The sequence below is a fragment of the Carcharodon carcharias genome, chromosome 6 (genome assembly GCF_017639515.1).
Source record: "Carcharodon carcharias isolate sCarCar2 chromosome 6, sCarCar2.pri, whole genome shotgun sequence".
Taxonomy (NCBI): Eukaryota; Metazoa; Chordata; class Chondrichthyes; order Lamniformes; family Lamnidae; genus Carcharodon; species Carcharodon carcharias.
The window spans coordinates 142,941,763-142,961,766 of record NC_054472.1 but is presented as its reverse complement, the minus strand read 5'-3'; the positions used below and the strand labels follow the sequence as shown (position 1 = coordinate 142,961,766).

Sequence of the window (20,004 nt, the reverse complement as noted above, 5' to 3'; positions counted from 1 at the left end):
TAGGACCGGAACTGGATGGACAGTGCGAACCATGTTCCATTTCCCAAGTGGCAAGTGCAAAAAAGAGGACCCAATGTCAGCACCAAACATTCACTTTACATAATACATGGATTTTTATGTAAATAACATCCCTATAAAATGTCCCAACAATGACAAAATCTCTGAGGGTATGTGTTGTGCTGTTATTCTTTACATTTTTTATTTACCCTTTTTTTTTAAGCGCTTCTCTCTCAGGTCCCCAAGTTGCACCCTTGATCCTTCAATTAAGAGCATAGGTCAGCTTCATATCCCAGTCCTGGTCCCCGCAGGTGAATGAGAGCAGGCTGAGGTGGGCTGCCCCCAACACCTTCTCGTATTAATACAGCTTGGTGTACCTTTGCTTTAAACTTCATTTGCATTGCTGATTATTCCTATCAGGAATAAGCAAGCCAGATTTTAAACTCAATGCATCAGTTTGTGGATGACATGGATTTCAGATGAACATTCCGGGCGTGCTATGTTTCCATACCGGTCCTACTGTGAAGCTGTTTGTGGGAAATTGGAACTCTTTCCACAACTCAGCTTATTTTTTTTTTGTGTTTGTTTTCCAAAAATTAATCTTTCTGTAGAGCTGCTGCAATCTGAGAGAGAATTGGATACAGATAAAGGGAGAGAAATTTCTTAAGGATTATGCTCAGTTTTTTGGGGGGGTGTACAATGAGCACAATATCTATGAATTTCTGGGCAGAGGTCCTACACCCAGTCTGTTCCAGAGTCATGGCCGCCACTATGTTGGTCTTTGCTTGTTTTTATATGCCTTTGTGGCTGCCTTAAAAGCAGACTTGGCCGAATTTAAATATGCAAATAAAGGTCATGCGTGTGTTTCAGGACCTATTTACAGTATTTATGAAAGACTAGAATATGTGGGTGCTGTGCATGTTGTGACTATTTTTTTCAGTTATACAGGGGTCTAACCACTGGTCCACCAAGGAGGCGCAGAACAGAAGGAAGATTTTTAATTTTTACTTGCCTTGATGTAGGTGCTTCAAAACTATGGGCTTCTGTTAGCCTGCAATCCCCCTATTCATGTTTTCCTCTCCCCACCCCCTGAGCCCCCACTCTTTTGCTGGACTTACCTGCCCTCTGGCCAAAATTACCAAGGCCCAAATTGGCAAGCAGCTTGGCAACACCTGACTTGCACTCGCACCATATGCTATTTTTACAAGGATCAGCTTCTCATGAGCTTTGGGATTATTCCTCACACGCATTCGATGTCTGAACTTGCCCAAATCAATTTCTACCATAAAGAGCAGGAGCTGGGGCAAAATAACTGAATGGAATTGTGCCGCAGCTGGCAAACCAAACTGAACACTGAAGCAAAAGAAGTTCCAGAACTTTCTGAACCGAAAAGCAATTAAACCTCTACCAGTGGCATTGTTTCCATTTCCAGTGCTCCTAACTTTTGTTGTATGGTAGCAGAGACAAGAGCCAGCATACTGTCCTTGGCCATCTGTGATGGCCTGCAATCCAAACACATGCTGCCAAGCCAGACATACAAGAAATACAACAGTGAGCAGAACCGCAGGAATTTTTTCAAAAGCATCCAGCCAACAATTGGAGGATCAAGTCCAATACACCTTCATAACAACCTTACACACTGGACCCCTGAATGTACCAGGGTGTCATTTCCATTTCTGACAGTGGTCGCTGGTCTCCCTCACAGTCACTCAAACAGAGTTATCGTTAAAAATCAGCATATTTTCTGTAGCAGGACATGGATTTCAGCTGGCCTTGTCACATTGCAAATCTTATTATATGGATGGCTTCCCTAGCAACCCGCAAACTACTGTTCTTTTTCACCACTGTGTGTTAGTTACAGTTCAGCAAGATGCAGGAGACACAAGAAAAATTGGCAGCTTCAGCTGTTGGGAACATATTGGCTTTACATTTCCAACAGGCCAATCTTGAACATGCACATTTAATTTTATAACTAGTGTTCAATTGCAATACAAAGCATGTGCCAAACTACAAGAAATCTGTAACATTCCCCTTTAATTAGGAGAGCTCCTTGAAATATTTTCCTGATAAATTCTGCAGCCACGAAACTTGTTGTGGAATTCTAGCTATGTTCAGTCACCAGGGCTCCACTAATCCATCCTGAAAATATCTGACCACCATATTGTACTTAACATATTAGTGCAATGATCACAGGTCCAGTATGCCAGCAACTAAACACAGCCAAGTTCCCAATTGCTAGCAAATGTAAGACAGTGTGAAGTTACTATAATTGTTCAGCACAGACCACAGCAGATATGGTGTAGTCACCAGTGTCAACAGGAACTTACATTTTTACTGTTGTTGGCTATCCCTTGATTCAAGGGTGACATCTACTCAGGATCAAGTTCCTGTCATGGGTCTTCGTGTGGCTAAACACGCCTAACCTGCAGACCTTTGGGCACATGGGGCAGGACATCCAACAAAGTAGTGGGATCCTAAGTGCAAGTTTTTCTTTCCTTCTCTGCCACTCTGCTCATCATTAAGATGTCATGTCATAGAGTGTGATGTAGCTTAATGGACAAACTGTCCCATTCTGAATGATTGGTAGCAAGCTCCTCCCAGTTATTAAGGTTAAAGCAGCCGTGCTTCAAGGAGAGCTTCAGAGTGCCTTTGAAGCATTGTCTTTGCCCACCTCTGGGACTTTGGCCATTTGAAAGTTGTGAGGACAGGATGTGGTGAGAAGATGGTTTTCAGCCATTGAGACACTGTGTTCAGTCCATCAAAGTTGATTTTGCAGGAATTTTCCCTGAATGCATGTGGAGATGTTTGTTCGACGGTCCTCCAATTGAATCCAGAGGATGTAACAGATACATTGCTGATGGGTTTTTCTCTAGCGTTCTTATGTGTCGCCGATACACAATCCACGTCTCACTGCAGTACAGGAGTGTGGTGACAACAACTGCTCTGTACACTAAGACTTTTGTTGACTTGCGAAGTTCTTTGTTGTCAAATGCTCATTGCCGCAGTTTGCAGAAGGCTGAGTTGGTGCAACTGATCTGGTGTTGGATCTCATCAATAGTGATCTTTTGAGAGAGGTGGCTGCCTAGGTATGGGAGGTTTTCAACATATTTCAGAGTGTCTCCTTCAACATATATTGGAGGTGAAATATTTGGTTGACCAGGTGTGGGTTGACATTTATATAGCTCCTTTACCACAGTAAAATACCTTAAGGTGCTTAACATGAACGATTACCAAACATAATTGAATGCTGAGCCATGTAAGGAAATAATTGGAGAGATGACCAAAAGCTAAGTTAAAGAGGTAGGTTTTAAGAAAGGCCTTAAAGGAGAGGAGAGAAGAGAAGTAGAATGGTGGAGACGTTTAGTGAGGGACTTCCAGAACTTTAGGGCTTGGGCAACTGAAGGCACAACCACCAATGATGGAATGATTATAAGTAAGAAAGCACAAGAGACTAGAATTGGAGAAGTGCAGAGATCTCTGAGGGTGTAAGGCCGAAGGAGATTAGAGAGAGAGGGTAGGCTACGGATGAAAAAAAGGATAAGCATGTTAAAATTGAGCCATTGCCAGACCAGAAGCAAATGTAGGCCAGTGAGCACAGAGTTGATGGATGAATGGGACTTAGTGTGAGTTAGGAAACAGGCAACAGAGTTTTGGATGTGCTCAAATTTATGTAGGATGGAAGATGAAGGGGTTGGCCAGGAGAGCAATGGAATAGTCAAGCCTAGAGGGAATAAAGATTCACATGAGGATTTCAGCAGCAGATGAGGTGAGGCAAGGACAGAGGTAATTTTATAGATTTGGAAATAGGTGGCCATGTTGATGGGGTGGGTATGTAGTCTGAAAATCATCTCTGGGTTAAGTACAGCACCAAGGTTGCAAACAGTCTGGTTCTGCCCAAGACCAGTTTCCAGGGATATAATTAATGATTAGGAAACAAGGCAGGGGCCAAAGGTGATGGTTTCAGTTTACCCAATGTCTAACTGGAGGAAATGCCTCCTCATGTCTGTTCTGGATGTCAGACAAGCAGCGTGACAAATCGGAGACAATGGAGGAGTTGAGCGAGATGGTGGTGAGGTAAAGCTGGATGTTGTCATCCTACATGTGGGAACTGACCAGCTGTTTTTAGGTGATGTTGCTGAGGGGCAGCAGATGAGGAATACAAGTTGACTAAAGGTAATCAAACAAAGTTTTGTTTGTATGTGGCTCCAGAAGTAATGGCGTGAGAGCAGGAAGGAAAGCCATTGCAGGTGATTCTCTGGCTATGACTGTATCAATAAGAGTGGAACCAGGCGAGAGCAGTCCCACCCAGTGAAAAAGTGTTGTTGGAGGATGGTATGGTCAACCCTGATAGTTTACCACTATCGCAGTCATGTTGGATGCCATTTGTAACTTGGATAACAACTGCCTCACTGCTGTGGCAGGCCGTGTAGTGGAGGCAAAAAAATAACTCGAGACTGTTTATAAAATAGACTCTGCAAACATGGAATCACAGGTTTCTATGAAAGGATAAGCTTGATGGCCTCCCTCATCTGTACTTATCTTTGTGACCTTGCAACTTCGCACAGGTGAAATCTCCTGTTTCAGCCTAGTTGCAATTGGTAGTTATTTTAAGTCAGAATTTGTGGTAAGAGAAGTACAGGAGTAAACTCATTAACATCTCTCACAGCTACTTTTTGTGACTTGTCAGCAGCATTCTCCTCCTGGTGCCACAGTGCTGATCACCTGGCACCATTACAATTTCATCCTGTTCCATACTACTGGCCAACTAATGAAAAGCAGCCAAACTCTTCCCCCAGCTCCTACCATTCACTGTTGCTCTGAGCTCTTCCTCAGATGATGGTTATGCTTCCAACCTCACATTCTCTCCCTACGCTGTCAATTCTCTTCACCACACTACCAGCCACTGTTCTTCACATTGCCAACATTTCATTAGAATCTCCCTATCCTTATCCTCCAGTCTCCCAGCGCCCCACCTCCAGTGTACAGACATGGTACTTTCACCCTATGTCACTGCAGCACATGTATTACTTCCCAGGGAAAAGTAACCATTCAAAAAAAAATTTTTTTCTTAAAATTACAGTTTTTGAGCTGGTTATTTTAAATTGTACATTTAACAGTGCACAAAACACTTCACATTCATCCTACTAATGTTTTATTTCAATATTTTAGGAGGTTTATCATCACTGAAACATTTATACATTAAATAAAATGCCTCATGAGCGATTCCAGTCCATCAACTGTATCCTTTAAAAGCTGTCTTTCTTCAACACTAACAGCAGATTTATAAGTGTTTCCCTGCTTAAAAGTTCAGACCCAGTTCTTTCTCAACATAAAATGTATTGTAATGTGCGGTTCACTGTTCTTGGCATCAATTGTGAAAGCGGTATTAGGTCAGGCCAAGGAAGGATCCTCACTGTCCTGTTGTCATCAGTGGAGCACTTTTCATTGTAGCCCTAAAGCAGCTTTTCATATTGTAAAGCAAATAGTTTTGCTAAAAGATAAATAAATCTTCATTTTAGCTTCCTCAATGGTCAAACAGCAACAGCACTTCCAGTTATTTAGTACTCCTCAGATATGTCTCAAGGTGAAGGAGAGGTGAAACATGACACTGTATATAGAACAAAGGAATTTGGAGAGAGAGAGAGACTATGGTAAAGTGAGGTACACTGTCCCTTTAAGAGAATGCACGTGTACTGATCAGGTGACAGCACTGACGAATCACTGTATAGCGTGGGCAACTGGGAACTGTAAGTCTAGTTCTGGAGGTTTCTGAGTGAGCACGTATGATCTGGTGCTCTGTCCTATATCTCAATAAACTATCACTGTTTACTCTTACATCAGTCTCTCCCTGTTATTGATTGCAAGCAACAACTGATGAGAAAATAGGAAAGCATGCAGGTAGAGTTCAATTGGCTAACAAACTAATTTACACAAGACATAAAAGAGACTGAATACAAGGTAGAAGAGGAGGCCTTGGAAGGCAGAAGTAAGGGTAGTTAAAGTGGTTTATGAGGTTAGTCCCATAAACCATGGGGTTAGTAACTGAAAAGTCGACTTTGAACAGTTACAAGAATGTAGTGTATGTTCTGGGACTTATGGTTGGAGATTTCCAGTTAGGGCAAGGTTGTGGAGATACTTGAAAATAAGCCTGGTGATCCTCAAATTGACTCAACTGAGGCACAGGGCTAGCAAAGCCAAACAAGGGAAGGGTTGGTAATGGAGTGGTATCAGCAGGCTCAGCCTGAATGAGAAATAGGAAGATGGATGGAGTTGGTGCCAGCAAGAGCCAAATAGGATGACTTTAGTTTTTGCTGATGTTGAGCTGTTGGAAATTTCACCCCATTTAAGGCTTATGTCAATCAGGCAGTCAAAACCCAGAAGCATACACCAAATCTGTGGTAATATGAGCAAAAGTGTTGACTGTCATCAATAATAACTAACTTGGCAGGGGGATGGGAACAAAGATGTAACATTAGAAAAGAAAAACAAGGTGTGCAAATATTGGAAGAGACAGGTAGCAAACACTAGGGTAAGAAATAGTATGGCATTAGGTGGGGTCAGAATGAGAGGGAATGCAATATGGCCTATATAAGGTTTATATATGGGGAGGTGATAGCAGAGTGGTATTGTCACTGGATTAGTAATGCAGAGACCCAGGGTAATGTGCTGGGATGCATTACCATTTGAATCCCACCACAGCAGATGGTGGTATTTGAATTCAATAAAAATCTCGAAATAAAGGTCTAATGATGACCATGAAACCATTGTCGATTGTTGTAAAAACCCATCTGGTTCACTAATACCCTTTTTAGGGAAGGAAATTTGCTCTCCTTACCTGGTCTGGCCTACATGTGACTCCAGCCCTACAGCAATGTGGTTGACTCTTAAATGCCTTCTGAGTTGGCCGAGTAAGCCATTCAATTGCATCAGACCGCTACAAAGTCTCTGAAATCGGATGGACCATCGACCAAGTTTGACTGGAAATGACAAAGGCAAACTCAGCCCTGTCAACCCTGCAATGTCTTCCTTACTAAAATCTGGGAACTAGTGCCAAAATTGGGAGAGCTGTCTCAGAGACGAATCAAGCAATGGCCTGACATAGTCATCCTCACGGGATCATATCTTACAGATAATGTTCCAGACGCCACATTCACCATCCCTGCGTATGTCCTGTCCCACTGGCAGGACAGATTCAGCAGAGGTGGCAGTACAGTGGTATACAGTCAGGAGGGAGCTACCATGGGAGTACTCAACATCGATTCTGGACCCCATGAAGTCTCATGGCATCAGGTCAAACATGGGCAAGGAAACCTCCTGCTGATTACCACGTACTGCCGTCCCTGAGCTGATGAATCAGTGCCCCTTCATGCTGAACACCACTTGGAGGAAGCACTGAGGGTGACAAGGGCACAGAATGTACTCTGGGTATGGACTTCTATGTCCGTGACCGAGTGGCTCGGTAGCACCACTACTGACCGAGCTGGTCAAGTCCTTAAGGACGTAGCTGCTAGACTGGGACTGCGGCAGCTGATGAGAAAACCAACAAAAGGAAAAAACATACTCGACCTCACCCTCACCAACCTTCCCAGTGCAGATGCATCCAAAGTCCCGCCTTCACATTGAGGATACCCTCAATCATGTTGTGTGGCACTACCACCGTGTTAAATGGGATAGATTTCAAACAGATCTAGCAATTCAAGACTGGGCGTCCATGAGGCGCTGTGAGCCATCAGCAGCAGCAGAATTGTACTCAAACACAATCTGTTACCTCATGGACTGGCAAATCCCCTGCTCTACCATTACGATCAAGCCAGGGGATCAACCCTGGTTCAATGAAGAGTGCAGGAGGGCATGCCAGGAGCAGCATCAGGCATACCTAAAAATGAGGTGTGCAGGTGTTGAAGCTATAACACAGGACTATTTGCGTGCCAAGTGGTAGACAGAGCTAAGCAATCTCACAGATCAGACCTAAGCTCTGCAATCCTGCCGCTTCAAGTCGTGAATGGTGGTGGACAATTAAGCAAATCACTGGAGGAGGAGGGTCCACAAATATCCCTATCCACAATGATGGGGGCGCCCAGCACATCATTGCAAACGATAAGGCTGAAGTGTTAGCTACAGCTTTAAGCCAGATGTTCTAAGTGGATGAGTGGATGATCCGTCACAGCCTCCGGAGGTCCCCAGCATTGCAGATGCCAGTCTTCAGCCAATTCGATTCACTCCCCATGATGTCAAGAAAGGGCTGAAGGCACGGGATAGTGCAATAGCAAAGGCTATGGGCCCTGACAATATTCCAGCAAAAGCACTGAAGACTTGTGCTCTAGAACTTGCTGCGCCCCTAGCCAAGCTGTTCCACATCAGCTACAACCCTGGCATCTACCCAGCTACGTGAAATATTGTCCTGGTATGTCCTGTACAAAAAGCAGGACAAATCCAACCCTGCCAGTTACCGCCCCATCAGTCTACTATCGATCATCAGTATTGGAAGGGGTCATAACTGCTATCAAGCTGCACTTGCTTAGCAATAACATGCTCACTGGCACCCAGTTTGGCTTCCGCCAGGGCCATTCTGGCTAGAACTCATTGCAGCCTTCATTCAAACAAGGACCAAAGAGCTGAACTCCTGAGGTGAGGTGAGAGTGACTGTCCTTGACATCAAAGCTGCATTTGACCAAGCATGGCGTCATGGAGCCCTAGCAAAACTGGAGTCAGTTGGAATCGGGGAAAACTTTCCACTGGTCGCAATCATACCTAGCACAAAGGAAGATGGTTGTGGTTGTTGGAGGTCAGTAATCTCAGCTCCTTGACATCACTGTAGGAGTTCCTCAGGGTAGAGTCCTTGACCCAACCATCTTCAGCTGCTTCATCAATGACCTTTCTTCCATCATAAAGCCAGAAGTGGGGATGTTCGCTGATGATTTCACAATGTTCAGCACCATTCGCGACTCCTTCTACTAAAGAAGTCCATGTCCAAATGCAGCAAGGCCTGGACAATATCCAGGCTTGGGCTGGCAAGTGGCAAGTAACATTCGTGCCACACAAGTACCAGGCAATGACCAACTCCAGCAGAAGAGAATCTAGCCATCGCCCCTTGATGTTCAATGACATTACCATCACTGAATCCCTCACTATCAACATCCTGGGGGTTACCATTGACCAGAAACTGAACTGGACGAGCTGTATAAACACTGTGGCTACAAAAGCAGGTCAGAGGCTAGGAATCCTACAACGAATAACTCATCTCCTGACTCTCAAATCCTGTCCACCACCTACAAGGCACAAGTCAGGAGTGTGATGGAATACTCCCCACTTGCCTGGATGAGTTCAGCTCCCACAACACTCAGGAAGCTTGACACCATCCAGGACAAAGCAGCCCACTTAATTGGCACCACATTCACAAACTTCCACTCCCTCCACCATCAACACATAGTAGCAGCAGTGTGTATCATCTACAAGGTGCATTGCAGGAATTCACCAAGACTCCTTAGACAGCACCTTCCAAATCTATGACCACCACCATCTAGAAGGACAAGGGCAGCAGATAGATGGGAACACCACCACCTGGAAGTTCCCCTCCAAATCACTCACCATCCTGACTTGGAAATATATCGTCATTCCTGTCGGCATACCTATTTTATGGACTGCAGCAGATCAAGAAGGCAGCTCACCACTGCCTTCTCAAGGGCAACTAGGGATGGGCAAGCCAGCTAAGCTAACATCACGTTAATGAATGTAAAAAGTACATGTATGTAAAGGCACAAAGCATAGCAAATGAAGTTGGTGATCTGCAGGCGCAAATAGCTATGTGGGAATATGATGTCTGTAGTGATAACTGAGACCTGGCTTAAAAAGGGCAGGACTGTGTATTAAATATTTCTGAGTGCTAGGTGGTTGGGAAAGACGGGGAAGGAAGTTGCCAGATTGATTAGGGAGAATGTTATAGTGCTAGAGTGAAGATAACCTAGAGGAGTCAATGACAGAATCTATTTAGTAAGAGCTACGGAACAATTGAGGTGCCATTATACTAATGGGTGCATTCTATAGGCTACCAAGATGAAACATAGAAAATAGGAGCAGGAGTAGGTTATTCAGCCCTTCGAGCCTGCTGCGCCATTCAGTATGATCGTGGATGGTCCTGTATCTCAATGCCATACTCCCACTCTCTCCTCTTACCCCTTGACACCTTTAGTGTCTAGAAATCTGTTTATTTCCTTCTTAAATATATTTAGTGACTTGGCCTCCACAGCCTTCTGTGGTAGAGAATTCCACAGGTTCACCACCCTCTGAGTGAAGAAATTTCCCCTCATCTCAGTTCTAAATGGCCTGCCCTGCATTCTGAGACTGTGACCCCTTGTTCTTGACCCCCAGCCAAGGAAAACATCCTCCCTGCATCCAGTCTGTTCAGCCCTTTCAGAATTTATACATTTCAGTGAGATCCCATCTCATTCTTCTCAACTCCAGTGAATACAGGCCTAGTCGACCCATTCTCTCCTTGTATGACAATCCTGCCATCCCAGGAACCAGTCTGGTGAATCTTCGCTGCACTCCCTCTATGGCAAGTATATCTTTTCTTGAGTATGGAGACCAAAATTGCACATACTACTGCAGGAGTGGTCTCACCAAGATCCTGTACAGCTGCAGCAAGACATCCTTGCTCCTATACTCAAGCCCTCTCACAACAAAGGCCAACATACCATTTGACTTCCTAACTGCTTGCTGCACCTACATGCTTGCTTTCAGTGACTGGTGGACAAGGACACCCAGGTCTCTTTGTACATCAACATTTCCCAATCTATCACCATTTAAATTCTGTTTTCCTATCGAAGTGGATAACTTCACACTTATCCACGTTAAACTGCATCTGCCATATATTTGTCCACTCACTCACCCTGTCTAAATTGTCTTGAAGCCTCTTTACATCCTCTTCACCACTCACATTCCCACCTAGTTTTGTGTCATCAATAAACTTGGAAATATTACTTTTGTTTCCTGCATTTAAATCATTAATGTATATTGTGAATAGCTGGGGCCCAAGCAGTGATCCCTGCAGCACCCCATTAGTCACTGCCTGCCACTCCAAAAAAGACCCATTTATTCCTACTCACTGTCTCCTGTCTGCCAACCAATTCTCGATCCACACCAATATATTACCCCCAATCTGATGTGCTTTAATTTTACACACTGTAACCTCTTATGCGGGACTTTATGAAAAACTTTTTGAAAATCCAAATACACCACATCCAATGGTTCTCTTTTATCTATTTTACTAGTTACATCCTCAAAAAAACTCCAGGTTTGTAAGGAAATTGCAGAGGTGCAAGAACTAGAGTGGTAATAATGGGGGACTTTATTACAATCCCAGTCTATATTAAGATCATTATGTAAAGGGCAGAGAAGAGGGAAAGTTTCTGAATGTTTTGAGGAGAATTTTCTCGATTAGTATGCTTCTCAACAACAAAGAAGAAGGGGTTGCAGGACCCGATTCTTGGGTGGGTCAATTAGATCAACTGTCAGTAGGGGAATATGTGGGAGACAGTGATCATAGTATCATAAGGTGTAAGTTAGCTATGAAAAAAGACAAAGAGCAATTCACAGGAAAAATAATTAATTGGGGGGAGACAATTTCAGTGGGATGACAATATATCTGGTCCAGGTAAATTGGAATCAAAGATTGGCTGGCAAAACTGTAAAGTAACAATGGGCTACCTTTAACGAGAAATGGTTTGGATACAGTCAAGGTACAGTACAACGAAGGGGGAAGGTAGGACAAATAGAGCTAGAACTCCCTGGATGAAATAGATAGAAATAGAAGATGAAGCAAATAAAAAGAGTGCATATGACACACATCCGGTTGATAATTCAAGTGAGAACCAGGCTGAAGATAGAAACTTCAGAGAGGAAGTGAACAAAGTAAGTAAGAGAAGCAAAGAGAGTATGAGAAGAGACAGGCAACTAACATAAAAGGAAATCCAAATGTTTTCTATAGGCATATAAATAGTTTTTTAAAAAGTGGTAGAAGGAAGATTGGGGTCAGTTAGGGATCAGAAAGAAGATTTAAGTATGGAGGCAGGGGCATAGCTGAGGAGCTGAATGAGTACTTTGCATTTGCCTTTATGAAGAAAGATGCTGTCAAAGTCCTTGTGAATGATGGGATAGCTGAGACATTGGAGAGGCTAAAGAATGATGAAGAGTTGCTCTTTGGCTGATTCAGCAAAGTCGATAATCAGGACAGGATGAGATGTATCTGAGGATAGTGAGTATGAATGGATATTGGAGAGGTACTGACCGTAATCTTCCAATCTCCTCGGATATAGGGGTGGTGCTAGAGGACTGAAGAATTGAAAATGTTACATCCTTGTTCAAAAAAGGATACAAACATACGAATTAGGGGCAGGAGTAGGTCTCTCTAGCCTGCTCCGCCATTCAATAATATCATGGCTGATCTAATTTTAACCTCAGCTTCACATTTCTGCCCATCCCCGATAACCTTTCACCCCCTTGCTTATCAAGAATCTATCTATTTCTGCCTTAAATATATTTAAAGACTCTGCTTCAACCACCTTTTGAGGAAGAGAATTCCAAAGTCTCAATCCTCTGAGAGAAAAATGGTTTCCTCATCTTTGCCCTAACTGGGCGACCCCTTATTTTTAAACAGTGACCCCAAGTTCTAGATTCTCCCACAAGAGGAAACATCCTTTCCACGTCCACCCTGTCGCCACCTCAGGATCTTTTATGTTTCAGTCAAGGATGCTAGGATAAACACACCAACTACAGGCAAATCTGTTTAATATCGGTGGTGTGAAAGCTTTTAGAAACGATAACCCGGGAGAAAATTAACAGTCACTTGGACAAATGTGGATTAATTAAAGAAAGCCAGCATGGATTTGTTCAAGGCAAGTCGTTTTAATTAGGATTGGGTCTTTTGATGAGATAGCAGTCAGGGTTGATGAGGATAATGCAGTTGATGTGTGTGGACTTCCAAAAAGCATTTGATAAAGTGCTACATAATCGGCTTATCAGCAAAGTTAGAACTCATGGAACAAAAGGAACACCGGCGGTATGAGTAAAATGTTGGCTGTGTGGCAGAGAGCAGTGGTAAACTATTGTTTTTCAGACTGGAGGAAGGTATATAGTAAAGTTGCCCAGGGGTCATTGTTAGGACCCCTGCTTTTCTTAATCTATATTAATGGCCTGGACTTGGGTATGCAATTTCCAAATTTGCCAACGACACAAAACTTGGAAGTATTGTGAACTGTGAAGAGTATAGTGATAGACTTCAAGAGGACATAAGCTGGTGGAATGTGTGGACACCTGGCAGATGAGACTCAGTGCAGAGAAGTGCGAAGTGAAACACTTTGATAGGGAGAATAAAGAAAGGCAATGTAGAATAAAGGGCACAATTCTAAGTGGGGTGTGGGAGCAAATAACCTTGTGCGTACATGTACAAATTGTTGAAGGCAGTCAGGCAGGTTGAGAATGTGGTTAAAAAGTCGCACAGGATCCTGAGCTTTATAAATAAGGGCAGATAGTACAAAAGTGAGGAGGTTATGGTGAGCCTTTATTAAACTCTGGTTCGGCCCCAACTGGAGTTTTGTGGCCAATTCTGGCACCACACTTCAGGAAGGCATTAGAGAGGGTACAGAAATGATTTACAAGATAGGTTCCGGAGATAAGGGAGTTCTGTTACACAGATAGATTGGAGAAGCTGGGACTGTTCTCCTTTGAGAAGAGAAGGATAAGTGGAGATTTATTAGAGGTGTTCAAAATCATGAAGGGTCTGTACAGAGTAGATGGGGAGTAACTGCTTCCATTGATGAGAACCAGAGGACATGGATTTAAGGTGAATTGTAAAAGAGTCAAAGACAAAATGAGGACACATTAGAATCTAGAATGTACTGCGTGAGAGTGTGGAGGAGGCAGATTAAATTGTGGCTTTCAAAAGAGAGTTGAATAATTATGTGAAGAGAAAAAATGTGCAGGGCTACACGGAAAGGATGGGGGAGTGGGACTAGCTGAGCTTGTGGAGAGCCAGCATGAAAGCAGCTGGCTAAATCCGTCTTTTATCCTGTAACCGTTCTATGATTCTGCAGCCGGAAATCAATATTGATACCGGAAAGTAATGTTAATAGTGAATTGAGGAACCTGGAGCCCTGAGGCAGGGCTGAAACAATCCTGTGAAAAACCAGAAGTGTTGAGATGGGTAGGAGTAGAACCATGAGAAGCGGGACCATAGACCTGAACAGGAGTGGGGAATGACAGTGGAGGAATTTGAAGTGACCAAAAATGGTGAAAGCAGCGCATAGGCTGTGAAGCCCAGGCAGAGATAAGGAGCCACAGTCATACTGGAGTGAAAGAGCTCTAATGCTTTGAATTGGTCAGAAACCACATTGAAAAGACTCAACAAAAAAAAGCAGAGCCACTTTTAACCCTGCCCACCTGGTAAAACTGGGTTGACTATATGCTTGGTCCGATTGTCCATCAGAATTGTAATTCAGGATAAAAACAGTAAATGCTGGAAAAACTCAGCAGGTCTGGCAGCATCTTCTCATCTGAGGAAGAGTCATGTTGGATTTGAAACATTAACTCTGTTTCTCTCGCCACCTCTGGTGCTAGAGTTTTTACAGTACTTCCTGTTTTTAATTTCCAATCTCCAGCATCTGCAGTATTTTGCTCTTAAGTTAATGTGTGTGAGTGCACCTGTCTGTGTCTATATGCACATGCATATCAGAGAATGTGCATGCATATGTGTATGAGAGTCAGTATGTTTGGAAATTGGTTATGGAAAACCCCTGGATGATTATTGGAGTGAACCTTGCAGGCAACAGTTTTCCTGTCTGTGGGTGGCCTGTAAAATTCAGCCCATTAACTCTCCACAGATGCTGCCAGACCTGCTGAGTTTTTCTAGCATTTTCTGGTTTTATTTCTGGTTTCCAGCATCTGCAGTATTTTGCTTTTGATTTTCATATTAAAAGAGCCTACTGCCAGAAACAGGACCACTTTTGGCCTGTCTGCAATGGATGGTGCAAGTTAAAATGAATACCATTTTGTATTACTGGTATGAGGTACCAAATAGTTAACCAAACACAAAACTGAAAATGTAAGAAATTGGGAAATACACAACAGGTCAGTCAGCACTTGTAAAGAAGCAGATAAGTTAACACTTTGGCTGTGCATCCTTTATCAGAAGCTAAGGAAGTCATAATTGTTTCCATATAACTTACTAAGCCAGTGTTTCTTTTTCCTTTAGACAACAGTGATTGAATATGTCAAACCCTCCGATCTGAAAAAGGATATGAATGAAACCTTCAGAGAAAAGTTTCCCCATATCAAATTGACCCTCAGTAAGATAAGAAGGTAAGCAAATAAAGTAGCTGCAAATTTATTTTATTAATCCACTGACACATTCGTATTCATTGCCCTTTCCTAATTGCCCTTGAGAAGATGGTGGTGAACCACCTTCATGACACTGAGTGTTGCTTGGAAAAAGAGACATACTATTGAAGCTTTTCATCTCGCACTCATCAGGACACTACGCATAAGGGGGCAATTAAGAGTCAACTACATTGCTGTGGGTCTGGAGTCACATGTAGGACAGACTGAATAAAGACGACAAGCTTCCTTCCCTAATGGACATTTAATGAATCAGATGGGTTTTTATGACAACCTGGTAGTTACATGGTCACCTTTGCTGGCGCCATCACTTAACTGCAGATTTATTTATTTAAGTGAATTTAAATTCCCAGCTGTAGTGGTGAAATTTGAACTTGTCTCCATATCATTAGTTAAATCCTCTGGATTAATAGTCCAGTAGCATAGCCACTATACTACCATTTCCTTAACTCTATCTGTTCAGGAACTCTACTACATGGTCAAAGTCAGACAGGAGAAGTTTCTGGAAAAGTTACCATGGAAAAAGTGCATCTAGCCTACAATGACTGCTGTTTGAAGACCTTTGACTTTCTCATGTGGTGGCAGACTCCTAGTTATTTGAGTGTGTCCAAGCTGTAAATGATTTCATCGTCTTCTGTGGTTTGTCTGATGACCTAAGGGTCCCATGTGAGATCGGCATCGATGTCCACAGAACTGATAGTTTTCCCTGTTGGTGCTTGAGAGAACTTCTGTAGCTGCATCACCCCTGGCCTCCCTCTGAGTACATTGGATGTTGCGAGTTTAGTGTAGGTGGTCTTCGAAGCATGCTGAACCATATTTCAGTGCTTGCCTCAACATGGGTCGGTCGGCTGCAGTGGTTTTCCAAGAGAGGTGGTCTGCAATGTGGAAGTTTATAAGGCTCTTTTTTAGGATGTCCTTGTGTCATTTGTGCTGACCACCTTGAGAGGAAGACCCTGGGATAAGCAATCAGCAGCACCGAAAGGAGAGTGCGAGAGGAGGACCTGGGACAGGTAGTCAGCAGCACCGAAAGGAGAGTACGAGAGGAGGACCCTGGGACAGGCAGTCAGCAGCACCTAGAGGAGAGTGTGAGAGGAGGACCCTGGGACAGGCAGTCAGCAGCACTGAGAGGAGAGTGTGTGAAGAGGATCCTGGCTCAGGCAGTCAGCAGCACCTAGCATCTAACATCACAGGAGAAACATAAGTTCATTGGTTGATGAGAAACTGCTGTTAGGGAATGTCATCAAGTAGCTAAGAATTAGAAAATTACGTTCTTTTTAAAAGAAGGGACTACTTACATTTATGTTAAAAACACAAGCAGTAGGGAAATAAAGTTAAGTTGAGGCCAGGTAAAATAAAGTTGCATAACTAAACCAAAGTAAAATAAAGTTAACACAAGGGAAGTAAATTGAAGCCATAGCAGGACAGCTTGGTCATGTGGAATATTGTGGACGTTACCAGCATCCTAGACGACCTCATGCAGTAAGTGTCACCAGCTGCTGAACCTTGAGCTCCAGGTTTCGGAGATTGGGCGGCAGCTAGAGTCACTGTGGCGCATCCATGAGGCTGAGAGCTGTGTGGATAGCAACGTTCAGAAATGTAATCACACTGCAGCTTAGGAGCCTGGAGGCAGAAAGGAATTGGACTGCCAGGCAGTCCAAGAAAATTTGGCAGGTAGTGCAGGGTCCCGCTCACCAATCAGGTTTCCGTGTTGGTTATCGGTGAGGGGGCATTGGTTCCTCAGAGCAGTGCAGTCAGAGCCTAGTTTGTGGCACTACAGACAGCTCTGCTGTACAGGAAGGGAGAATGGAGAGGAGTTGTAATAGGGGATTCTTTAGTAAGGGGACCAGACAGGCATTGTGTGGCTGTCGACGTGACTCAAGGATGGTATGTTGCCTCCCTGGTGCCAAGATCAAGAATGTCATGGAGCAGCTGCAGGGCATTCTTCTGGGGGAGGGGTGAGTAGCCAGAGGTCATGGTCCACATTTGAACCAATGACTTAGGTGAGAAAGGGAATGAGGTCCTGAAAGCAAACTTTAGGGAGCTAGGAAGGAGATTAAAAAGCAGAACCAATAAAGCAGTAATCTCAGTATTACTCCCAATCCCACGTGCAAACGAGTATAGAAATAGGAGAATTGAGCAAATAAACATGTGACTGGAAAGCTTGTGTAGGAGGGAAGGCATTGGGGCCAGTTCTGGGGAATGTGGGACCAGTACAAGCCAGATAGTCTACGCCTGAAAAGGACTGGGACGAGTATCCTCACAGGGAGATTTGCTAGTGCTTTTGGTTGGGGGCAGTTTAAACTAGATTGGCGGGAGATGGAAACCTGAGGGCAAATTCAGAGCAGGCTATGGGAGACGGAGAATTAGTCAGTGACTTTGAAAGACAGAAGCAGCACAGGTTAAAAAGTGTACAGCACAGGAATTTGGCAGTAGGTATATATGTAAATGCAAGAAGCACAGTAAATAAAGCCGATGAACTGAGGGCACAGATAGATGCATGGCAGCATGATATCATTGCTACAATGGAAACTTGGCTTGGGGGGGTGGGGGGGTCAAAAATGGCAGCTCAACATCCCTGGATATAGAGTTTTCAGGCAGGATAGGGAGAGGAATAAAAAAGGTGGGGGTGCAACATTATTGGTTATAGAATCAATTACAGCTGTGAGGAGGGACGATATACTAAATGAAGCATCAAATGAGGCCAAATGGGTTGAACCTAGAAATAAAAAGGGGCAGCCGCACTGCTAGGAGTGTACTATACACCCCCAAATAGTGGAAGGGAGCTAGAAGTGCAAGAATGTAGACAGATTTCTGAGTGCAAAAACAATAAGGCAGCAATTGTTGGGGACTTCAACTATCCTAATATCAATTGGGATACGAACAGTGTGAAGGGCACAGAGGGTGCAAAATTCTTGAAATGCATCTAGGAGAACTTTTTTAGCCAGCAAGTAACAAGCCCAACGAGACGGGGCGCAATTCTAGATTTAGTCTTAGGAAATGAAGCTGGGCGAGTGGATGAAGTAGCAGTGGAGGACCATTTTTGGAGATAGTCTCTATAATATAGTTAGACTTAGCATCATGATGGAAAAAGACAAAGATAAAACGAGTAAAAGTTCTAAATTGGGGGAAGACAAATTTTACAAAGCTGAGAGGTGAGCTTGCGAGAGTGTTTAAAAAATTTATTCATTCATGGGATGTGGCCTTCGCTGGCTGACTAGGCCAGCATTTATTGCCCATTCCTAATTGCCCTTGAGAAGGTGGTGGTGAGCTGCCTTATTGAACCATTGCAGTTCATGTGGAAAGGTACACCCACAGTGCTGTTAGGAAGAGAGTTCCAGGATTTTGACCCAGTGACAGTGAAGGAATGATGATATATTTCCAAGTCAGGATGGTGAGTGACTTGGAGGAGAGCTTCCAGGTGGTAGCATTCCCATCTATCCGCTGCCCTTGTCCTTCTAGATGGCAGTGGTCATGGGTTTGGTAGGTGCTTGGTGAATTCCTGCAGTGCATCTTGTAGGTGGTACACACTGCTACTGTGTGTCGGTGGAGGAGGGAGTGAATGTTTGTGGATGTGGTGCCAATAAAGTGGGCTGCTTTGTCCTGGACGATGTCAAGCTTCTTGAGTGTTATAAGAGCTGCACTCATCCAGGCAAGTGGAGAGTATTCCATCACACTCCTGACTTGTGCCTTGTAGATGGTGGACAGGTTTTGGAGAGTCAGGAGGTGGGTTACTCATCACACGATTCCTAGCCTCTGACTTGCTCTTGTAGCCACAGTATTTATATGGCTAGTCCATTTCAGTTTCTGATCAATGGTAACCCCCAGGATGTTGATAGTGGGGGATTCAGTGATGGTAATGCCATTGTTCATCAAGGAGCAATAATTGTGTGTTCTCTTGTTGGAGGTCATTGCCTGACACTTGCGTGGTGCGAATGTTACCTGCCACTTGTCAGCCCAAGACTGGATATTGTCCAAGTCTTGCTGCATTTGTATATGGACTTCTTTGGTATCTGAGCAGTCACGAATGGTGCTGAACATCGTGCAATCAACAGTGAACATCCCCAATTCTGACCTTATGATGGAAGAAAGGTCATTGATGAAGCAGCTGAAGATGGTTGGGCTGAGGACACTATCCTGAGGAACTCCAGTGATGTCCTGGAGCTGAGATGACTGACCTCCAACAACCACAACCACCTTCCTTTGTGCTAGGTATGACTGCAACCTGTGGAGGGTTTACCCCCCCGATTCCCATTGACTCCAGTTTTGCTAGGGCTCCTTGATGCCACATTCAGTCAAATGCGGCCTTGATGTCAAGGGCAGTCACTCTCACCTCACCTTGGGAGTTCAGCTCTTTTGTCCATGTACAGCCCGGGCTGTAATGAGGTCAAGATCTGAGTGGACCTGGCAGAACCCAAACTGGGCATCAGTGAGCAGGTTATCGCTAAGCAAGTGCCGCTTGATAGCAGTGTTGAGGGCCCCTTCCATTACTTTACTGATGATCGAGAGTAGGCTGATGGGGCGGTAATTAGCCGGGTTGGATTTGTCCTTTTTGTGTACAGCACATACCTGGGCAATTTTCCACAAATCCGGGTAGATGCCAGTGTTGTAGCTGTACTG

The 20,004-nt window shown here is 44.0% G+C and overlaps 1 protein-coding gene across 5 annotated transcripts in view; it reads left to right on the top strand.

Moving 5' to 3' along the window:
• cables1 (Cdk5 and Abl enzyme substrate 1) overlaps positions 1-20,004 on the top strand; it is a 197,659-nt gene that overhangs the window by 157,481 nt on the left and 20,174 nt on the right. For all 5 annotated transcript variants that reach the window (XM_041190410.1, XM_041190409.1, XM_041190408.1 and 2 more), the window contains one exon: positions 15,245-15,351. In XM_041190410.1, the coding sequence (XP_041046344.1) occupies positions 15,245-15,351 (107 nt within the window). The remainder of the gene's footprint in view (positions 1-15,244; positions 15,352-20,004) is intronic.